General features: G+C 40.0%; 3 protein-coding genes across 5 annotated transcripts in view; 1 reads left to right on the forward strand and 2 right to left on the reverse strand.

The window, feature by feature from the left end:
- The first annotated feature begins 94 nt into the window (after positions 1 to 94).
- On the forward strand, positions 95 to 1,291 carry LOC108625999 (uncharacterized). Its single transcript, XM_018026393.2, has 5 exons — positions 95 to 266; positions 340 to 508; positions 784 to 892; positions 957 to 1,079; positions 1,139 to 1,291. The coding sequence occupies exons 1-5, from the start codon at positions 98 to 100 to the stop codon at positions 1,289 to 1,291; spliced, it is 723 nt and encodes a 240-aa protein (XP_017881882.2). The 5' UTR covers positions 95 to 97.
- An 11-nt stretch (positions 1,292 to 1,302) lies between these two features.
- Positions 1,303 to 4,787, reverse strand: LOC108625997 (protein brambleberry). Of its 2 annotated transcripts, none has more exons than XM_026814420.1 (9): positions 4,446 to 4,787; positions 3,989 to 4,373; positions 3,439 to 3,624; positions 3,158 to 3,380; positions 2,802 to 3,098; positions 2,523 to 2,735; positions 2,227 to 2,457; positions 1,858 to 2,161; positions 1,303 to 1,791 (listed from the first exon to the last, which is right to left on the reverse strand). In XM_026814420.1, the coding sequence occupies exons 2-9, from the start codon at positions 4,358 to 4,360 to the stop codon at positions 1,665 to 1,667; spliced, it is 1,953 nt and encodes a 650-aa protein (XP_026670221.1). In that variant the 5' UTR covers positions 4,361 to 4,373; positions 4,446 to 4,787; the 3' UTR covers positions 1,303 to 1,664. The 2 variants fall into 2 exon arrangements, with proteins under 2 accessions (XP_026670221.1, XP_017881880.1); XM_018026391.2 differs by having other exon boundaries at positions 4,442 to 4,787.
- Positions 4,788 to 5,554: 767 nt separating this feature from the next.
- The window catches only part of LOC108625992 (protein SMG8), a 6,213-nt gene continuing 2,950 nt past the window's right edge, over positions 5,555 to 8,817 (reverse strand). The window contains exons 5-16 of one of the 2 annotated variants that reach the window (XM_026814416.1): positions 8,701 to 8,797; positions 8,425 to 8,618; positions 8,260 to 8,363; positions 7,954 to 8,147; positions 7,636 to 7,875; positions 7,368 to 7,571; positions 7,109 to 7,221; positions 6,871 to 7,029; positions 6,535 to 6,745; positions 6,156 to 6,467; positions 5,869 to 6,048; positions 5,555 to 5,756 (exon numbers count right to left, since the gene is read on the reverse strand). In XM_026814416.1, coding sequence (XP_026670217.1) covers positions 5,636 to 5,756; positions 5,869 to 6,048; positions 6,156 to 6,467; positions 6,535 to 6,745; positions 6,871 to 7,029; positions 7,109 to 7,221; positions 7,368 to 7,571; positions 7,636 to 7,875; positions 7,954 to 8,147; positions 8,260 to 8,363; positions 8,425 to 8,618; positions 8,701 to 8,797 — 2,129 coding nt within the window. In that variant the 3' untranslated portion in view covers positions 5,555 to 5,635. The remainder of the gene's footprint in view (positions 5,757 to 5,868; positions 6,049 to 6,155; positions 6,468 to 6,534; positions 6,746 to 6,870; positions 7,030 to 7,108; positions 7,222 to 7,367; positions 7,572 to 7,635; positions 7,876 to 7,953; positions 8,148 to 8,259; positions 8,364 to 8,424; positions 8,619 to 8,700; positions 8,798 to 8,817) is intronic. The other variant, XM_026814417.1, reaches the window with a different exon arrangement.

Consider the following 8,817-nt stretch of genomic DNA (forward strand, 5'->3'; position numbering starts at 1 on the left):
GTATGTTAGATTTTTTAACGCACATGTCAAATCGAGATATAGTTGACAGTTTGCGATTGTCGTATATCATCGTCACGCAGAAGATGACCGATTCGTGATGGTCAGGTCAAAGGGAAACGTTAGAAGGGTTGGACCGTACAGAGAATACATGCAGCTCAGGTCAATGTCGACACGACCACCTCCTTACACAAACGCCGACAGTCAGAGATTCATAGAATTGAAAGACAACCAGAAAACGAGGAAACAAAATGGTTTTAATTCATTAACCTTGATTAGATAGAATTTATTCTCTAAAGAGTGATTCCCTCTTAGATAAAGTACAGAGTAAAATCGTGTCGGAAGAGGAGGAGGAGGATTATTCTGTTCCAGTGGTGATTAGAAACGTGAAACCTTCGTGTTGCAAATACATCCTTTATTCTCTTACCGGAGTGCTATTGTTCGTCCTATGCATTTTTTGCATGTACCTGGTGTTTCCTTATCCCATACACGCCTCTTGCATAGTAAAATGGTATACTCCATAAGAATGTAATAAATAATTTCAAAGCGTATCCCTTGAAAAAAAATTGTATAAACTCTGTTCGTACGGTGGCATGTAAAAAGCTTGGGAAAAATTCTGTCTGGCTGTCTAGTCTGCAAACAAGCTCCGAGAAACTCAATATCGGCGGTGTATTTTTCCTTGCCTCGAAAAATATACGAAGCCACGCTTTTCTCTGCGTGCGCTTTGAACTTTCCGAAAAACGAATGAAAATAGTCGATCTCTAATGAAATTCTATTCCTCCCCAGGAAGTTCGAAGATCCGTGTACGTTCACTATGCAGAAATTCAGGTGTCAGATACTTAACTGGTCCTCCTGCGTGAACTGCAGTCCGCGTGGCAACAGATGTTTATACAGAGTAAAGATAAAGCAATCATTTCTGTTCGTGCATTTTATATGCAACATCTTTTTTAATACTGTAGCTTAAAGAACCGAAACCGGATGAGAGTAACGTTATCAGAGCCGTGCACATTACCCCGAATTTGAAAACCGTAGAGAATATCAGAATCGATTTCAAGGAGATTAACAAATCCTGCGTGGCAACAGTACGTATAATCAATCATTCTTTTAACTGCTGATACATTAGCGACTGTTATTGATGAAGGGAGAATCCGTGTCGAGCGAATGGTTCAGGATATTCGATTATGGGATGAATTATTGCAATCTGCATAATTTGGCGACTGGTATCGGTTTCAAGTTCTTAGAATTGACGAACAACGCGATTTGCACGCAGCACAATATGGCTATTTGTAATTAAAAAAAAAAGGATTATTGTTTTGTGAAATATTTTAATTCAGTACACGTGGATATTTTCCAATAAAACCAAAGAATATAAAGTCAGATTCTTTCATTACTTCTAGCATGACAATGGGAGGATTTATAAAAATAAAATACAACTAATCGATAGAACTAACTTACGAAATAAGATATTAAATATTTAAATACATATATAAAATACATAAACATTAAGTCGCTAATTGTCTTCTCATCTTAGAGTAAACATTGAGCACATCGCACTAGAATTATGTACAGTTACTGAAAGGCACTCGTATTGGTAGTCAATTGATTATAAAATTTGTCTAACATTCCGGATAAATATTATGCTCCGTTTCATTCAATTCAGAGATTCCTCAGTCCTCGGTAACAGAGTATCCACCAATGTGCCTGGCGCAGTAACGATCGTTTGTCGTATGCATCCGACACTTCCTCCCGCTTTTCGTTATAGCCGCGCACCTCGTCGTGAACGACGGAGTAACACTGGAACAAACCATGAAATTTGACGTTACGCTCTGTAATATTTTACTTCGCGGAATATTCACGTACCTCCTCGATGATGATTGTTGATGTGAGGAGTATGTGCTCGCTCCTCTCATTTGCCTCTGCATTCTTCGTCTCAGATCGTTGGCATCGATCAGTTTATCGAGATCGTCGTTACTCTCGTTAACTAAATGCGAATGCTCGAAATCTGTCATGTCCTCGGATATGCTTGGGAACTCGGATTCATAGTTGCGGATAAGATCCTCGCGAGTCCTTCTCGACGAAGTGTAAGAGCAAGAGAGCTCCTCGCGCTGTGGCCAGCTCTGCTTGCTCCATGATATAACTGACTCTACTAGCGATCGCACTATTCCTATAATAAATAGCATAAATGTTTTCTGATACGAACAGCACAAATTTTAAATTGATAATACTTACGAATGCATCGATTTATTTGGTAACTCAAGGAATAGTAAAGTGCTCGAACATTTCTTTTCTGTTTGGCATAAAATGTTAAATTGGGAGTCTGTTCGGATTGGAGATTTGAATAAGAGGACGAAACGTAATGTCCGTTCGCGTGGCCGTTTCGTTCGATCACTTGCACCGGTTCGGCTCGCATTTGTTGTTTCGGTCCGAACAGACGTTGAATGCCGACCATTAAAAAGTGCACTAAAATCAAACGAGTACATTAAATTAAAATCCAATGTTTTTCTTTTTTATTGTAATAGACGTACTCATCGTGATTAGTATTATCAACACAGTGATTGATGGGAAATCCAAGCAGGCGTCCATGCCGTGTTTCAAATAAGAGACCAGGTTCATTGGCACAAGTCCCATAATTGTGATCCTGGTAAGCAACGGTGCATGAAGGAACGCAGCGATCACCATGCAGCATAATAAATAAACTACATGCAATCCTATTCTATATATTCTATGCATTTGTTCCCCTAGATAATTAAAACAAAATTAAGAATCACATTAAGATTTCATTAACAAAGACAACAAATGATTACCCGTGTCTCCGATGTAATTTGTCAACCAGTTAAGCTTCTCGTCGACCTCTGCACGCATGCTGTTCGTTATGTTCCAAATGTATTGCACCGTATCGTTGATCTGCGCCAATTTTTCTAATGTTCGCTCGTAACGAGAGAGCGCCTCTTCGTGCTGAGCGAAAATTCGTTCGGTGCTCGATTCGATCTTTTCCCAGATCAATTCCGCTTGCATCTGAATGTTCACCAAGTCCTCGAGTATTTCTTTATGATTCTCGCCGTGCTCGATGGCTTGTTGTTTTAAATTTCTGTTCGCCTCCTCTGAACAAGAAGAAATAATTAAATATCTGCAATCATTTTGTTTTTCACTACTTAATTACCTAATTTCTTTCTTATGTCGTCTGTCATTGCTGCAAGTTGCGTGTGTCCCGAACGTATCAACGCTTTTTCGTTATTCAATTCCCTTAAATTCGACGTCACGAGATTGTAAGCCGACGCTTGAGCGTCTTTCAAGTATTTCTGTTGCTCCAGCAATGCCTCGTTGCCTTTAGACAGAGACGATAATGCTTCTACTGTATGCTCTTCTAAACGATCTTGACTTTCCTAATTTAAATTCACCGATTAGTAATTCAATTCTATAAGTACGAACGTATGCACTTACCTTCAAGGAGCTTAACGTTGTGATCTGATTGTGAGCAGTTTGCATTAGCTTGTTCACTGTTAATTCTGTAAGAGCACGAAATTGAGTGCTACGAGCTGCATAACACACTGCCCTGGCTCTGTTACTCATCAAATGATAAGCATTCCACATATCTGGATCCATATCCGTGGTGCATTGTTTTAAAGACTGAAAACAATGCAAATATATATAAACTATCCATTTCTAAAAATCTGCACAAATCTGTATAAATAATAATAATCCTGAGGGTGTTAAGTTGTTGAAGGACAGAAGATAATGCACACTGAAGGAGAGTATTTTATGTTATGAGGCTCTAAAGGAAGGGGAGCTCAGTGGTGGTCCCAGCATTTTCTAAGTGGGGGAACTGCAGGTTTGAACATGCTTCAATCCACCCTTCTCCCTTATGTATTTTCACATACAGCATGCTTGAATCTAATATCTCCTTCAGTGTGCAACAGAAATGGCACTGAAACTGCAGATAATAGACGTAAAATTAGTATCTTCCCATGTGTGAAATATTTTGATTTTTTACCATTTCATCTGTACAAGGAAACATCTTCCTCCCCTCAACTGCAGACTGACAGTTCAGTAGATTAACACTGAGTTTGGCCAATTGTTCCTCGGTCATCCCAGAGCAGGAAGTTTTGATCTTCATTATCACTTTGTGCTGGCAAGTTTCCAAAGGTGATGACACCTGGATTTCAGTGAACTTGGCTGCCTCCTGGAGAAACTTCTCGTCCTCTGTCATAGATTCATATGGGATTGAGATCAATGGGACACCATCAGCTACTAAGACTGTAGTGTCGTCTGTTTCTTTGCCCCAAACCCAATCGAATAAAGATCCATAGCTACTTTGGGAGGTAATTAAAATGATGAACAGAATCGAGAGGTACCCACGACCCATTCTGTTAGAATCTCTGAAAACAACTTTCTATCAATTGTGTTTTCAATTATTTTCACTTGTGAGAAACAAGATTTAGTTTACCTACAAACGAAGTAACGTGATCTCTCGACAAAGAACGCAGTTTTCTGTTAATTTACTATCGAGAACAATAAGCAAATTTACTTCATAACACTGCAAACACAGTACTCGTGCAGCAAACAGGATTCAAGGTTCACTTTCACTGACGAACAGACTACCTTCGTCGATCGAAAAAATCGACCGTTTCATTCATGTAATCGGGAATTGTATAGCTTTGATAAACGACGAAAATAACCACACTCCACAGGTGAGGAGCGATGACAAGTGTTTATTTTCTCCCAAACGTGCAGTTTTGTAACGGTTAGAGCGCTGTGGTGCAACGGCGGAGAAATTCAAGCATCCCTCGCATTTTCAGTTAAAAAATTGACGATCGGACCCGTTCGAATTAGAGTAATCGCGGCCGGAAAATTGATATATAATCTAAGAGCATTATGTACAGACGTTTTAACCTTAATTACAGGCTTTGTTATTTTAATTACCGTCTGAACTGTTTGAATCTCTGTTGGAACGCGCTTGGAACGCTAGCCAATCAGAAAATTCGTGTTTCCTGTCTCACGTCCGGTGCAGTTTTAAACGGACCAATTAGAACGCTTGCCGCTTAACGAGCTGCTCAGTTTGGCGTCGCGTTCGGTGCGGGTAAAGTGTCGTTTTGCTCGCCAGTCGGAGAAGATTAAAGATATTTTCGAGTAATTAGTGCGAAAAGTTTTGTTCCAAGTGCCTGACGGAGACTGGAAACTGTGCTGAATCCAGTTTTGGTGAGTCAGATACATTAACATTAGTAATAATCGACAATTTAGCGACCAAGCGATAGCACGGTCGCCCCGCGATCATCCTTGTAATATAAGACGCATTTTTTGCCAAATTACGGATACTTTAACAATGTAATTGATAATTCCGAAGAATTTGGCATCCCTTTTCGTAAGCGTGATTAATTTTTATTATTCGAGACTACAATTTTGCTACACAAGTGTGTAGCGTAGATAGTCTTTCGCGAATTCCAAAATGGCTAATTGTCTAACATTAATCGTAACAAAATGGCTAATTGTTTAGCTAGACGATATTTGAGTGACATGACAGTGGAGTTCATAGAACTTGGGTGAAAGAATGACAAAGATATTGTTTTTGTCGTAATATATTGGTAAGTTAGTATTTACAAACTTCGTATAAATCGTTAAATTAATGAAAATGAATACTATGTTACTTCTTCTCTGGAAGTACTTCGCTTATTCCGTACATTCCTGCTAATAATCTACCGTGCGACGTTGGGACTGGTTCTTTCGGTGCCAAATACGGTCCCTTCTCGTCCATGTACACGTATCTAAATCCTCGTTAAGGAATTTATTTAAACTGATTAAAGGCTTTCACTTATTTCTTCCCTCTTCTTTGATATCATAACTATATAAATAAAATGAGACTTTAAGGAAGGATACGGTAATCGCAAAACCCAGTAGGCGCTCTGCGACAATTTTATGGGTTCGTCGCAACCGGTGACGAAAATCGGGCAGGGCGGAGGTCCCGGTTGCACTCTGGGGTTCAAAGTCACGTGAACCGGTGCCTTCGGCGTTACTACATGAATCCTCATTAACTGAGCGATCAACGGCTTCGTTTGCCTTAAAAGATACATAATTAATTATAATTCTTTCATAGAATAATTTGCATTCTGATGAATTGCATTTTGACAAATATGAAACACTTTTATCGTTGATTAAATATTCACCTGCAAGGGCATGGGAAGTACAGCGGCATGTCTGCAGTGCTCGAAGTGACTTTGTTTCCACTGTCCTTAACAATTCCATTCCCAGTCGCTTTCAAAACTTTATCAGGCGCGGACGCCATGAACCTGTGTCCTCGTGGACACTCGTACTCCACTCCGACAAATATTTTCACTACGAACTCTTTTCCACCCTTCGATTTTCGACCTCGAATCGTGTTCATGTTTTGAAAATTCTTCCCGCGAGAACTGTAACCGTGAGAATTATGGTCGCCTATCGTGGGCCACAGGGAGCCTCTCTCCTTCTGATGTTCTAATCTAATAAAAAAATTGATACTTATCGAATGGAAGAGATTAGAACAAAATTTCTTATTCATTTAATCACCTTACGGTTACGTCCCAGGGTAAGAGAAAGGCGGAAGTAGGTAGAACGCCAGCTTGATGTTGCAAACCTAAATTATGAGAGTATAAACTGCTGGGTCCAAGGCAGACCAGAGACCAGCTCGAAAACTGTGGCAATAAACCAGCTGGCGATTCTGTGTGCAACATCCCAGGTAGATATTCCGTTGTCGAGGGTTGCCTCACCAAAGATTTCTCTGGGAATCGAACGAATTCTCTGAGACATGATTTATCATTCATGCATTGTGACATGCATGCAGTTTTTGATATTTCATGTATTGCAATGAATATTGTCATTTATTAATTAGTGATTTATGATCACCTTTCGCGTTCTCTGCGTCGCTGTCGGACACTTCGATGACAACCTTGTGCGCATCGCTGGGTGTTAAACTAGTCTTATTGCTAAGCTTAGGTACGTCTTCGTTAGTTTCACTGGTTGGTGGTGATTGTCCACCACTACCATACGGAGTTCGAATATCATCTATCAGTGAATCCAAGTAAAAGCAAATTAGAATAAAGTAATGATTAGGAAATAGTATACGATAAATGTTTTATCTAACCGTTCAGCGTATTATTAACTCCTAGGCTACAAGCCTGAGTGTTACCCTGAGGCGTGGACGATTCCACGTGGCTGAAAGAATCCTTTCTCTTTGTGGAGAACAGTTGCGCCGGCCTGTACCAATAATTAAACTAATTACTCTCTCTATTCTTCAATTATTTAGTAATTAAATCAATTAATCTTTCTCTTTATAATCTGAACATGGTCGCGTACAGTAATTAAATGAATTCTCTCTTTTTAATCTCGAAACGCGATTTTACCTGTAATTATGAGTGCTCGGCTGGAAAACTGGAAACTGTATGTTCTCCAATTGCGCGCAGCCACACTGTTTCGCGAGCATTTGGAAATAATCGTAATTGGACTGTCTCAAACTAAACGGATCTTCTCTAGAACCTTGGCAACGGCCACAGTTGCACGCGCAAATATAACGAACTCCACTGCAATGTTCTCTGATCGGTAATTCACTGTGAAATGTAATTGGGATTAGCCTCAAGAAATTCTATGATATTATTTCGTGAATTTACTGACTTGTCGTTGTCCCTCTGATCCACCTGTTCTCCACCACCGGCGCCTTCGCTACCTCCTCTGTGTATCGGGTTCGTACACGGGTTACCTGTTAAAGATAAAACCTCGCACATTTGTCTACCGGACCTCCAATGCTTCTCGCATTCCCCTTGCAGTTTTTCGCTGAACTCCTCGAAGAGAGGACCCCGCGCGTGCATCTCGAACACCGCCATCGCGTGAGCCAGCTTCGTCTCGTGATACGCCCTGATAAATTAACATATTGAATAGAGAGGCAAATTAAATACGTCGCAGAGAAGTATAATTGTTGTAGTGAGTATGCACCTCGTGTAGTGCTGAGGCAGGTTCTCTTGATAGGTTTGCAGAGCTCGTGGAAGCACCTTGCTGCATCTGCTCTTGCTGAACTTTACGTCTGTATCCAACAGGCTGTGCAGTGTTGATAATTCTTTATCTGTCCCGTGGATGAAGTAATCATACACTCTGTTTGCCACTTCGCAGAATATTGCAACGTTCGGTATCTAAGCAAAAAATGAAATCTGATTAGGAATTTGCTTGAAAATAATATGCATTTCATTTTGGTTTCACATGAATATTTCATGCTTCTGTATAAATGTAATTATCATTTTGCACCTCGAAGTAAGCAGGTACAGAATGTCTTCCAACGTTATCGTCAAACCCTCGCGCGAAAGCTAAGTCTATGTGCTGTTGTAAAAATGATCTGAACGATCGAGTCTCTGTAAAATGAAGAATCGTTATCGAACAGGAATGATCATGATAATATTAAGCTTCGTTTACCGGTGTCAGAGTCCTCCTGTTGAATATTCGAATCCTGGCTAGCTAAACTTCTGGAGGTACTCCCTCCTGAGCTAACTTTGCAACTCTGTATCAATTTCCTTGCCATGAAACCGAGTATATCCCTGGACTCTGTCGTCCCAGTGTGCACGTAGACGAACTCCTGGTTCGCAGGGATTGCGAACAGCGAGTTTGAACTGAAACAAATTACGTTGTATCGAATGATTTTCATAATTTTTCTTAATTATTATTATTATTATTTTAATTAATTAATTCCACCTAATATTGGTCACTATACGGTTCTTCCTCAACACATGGTAGATCTGATCTTCCAAGGAATGTTCCAATTTTTTTATATTGGCTCCGCTGTTGGGATCTTGAAACACAGCTGGACAA

This window comes from Ceratina calcarata, unplaced genomic scaffold (genome assembly GCF_001652005.2).
Source record: "Ceratina calcarata isolate Rehan_Ccalc_2016 unplaced genomic scaffold, ASM165200v1 scaffold388.2, whole genome shotgun sequence".
NCBI lineage: Eukaryota > Metazoa > Arthropoda > Insecta > Hymenoptera > Apidae > Ceratina > Ceratina calcarata.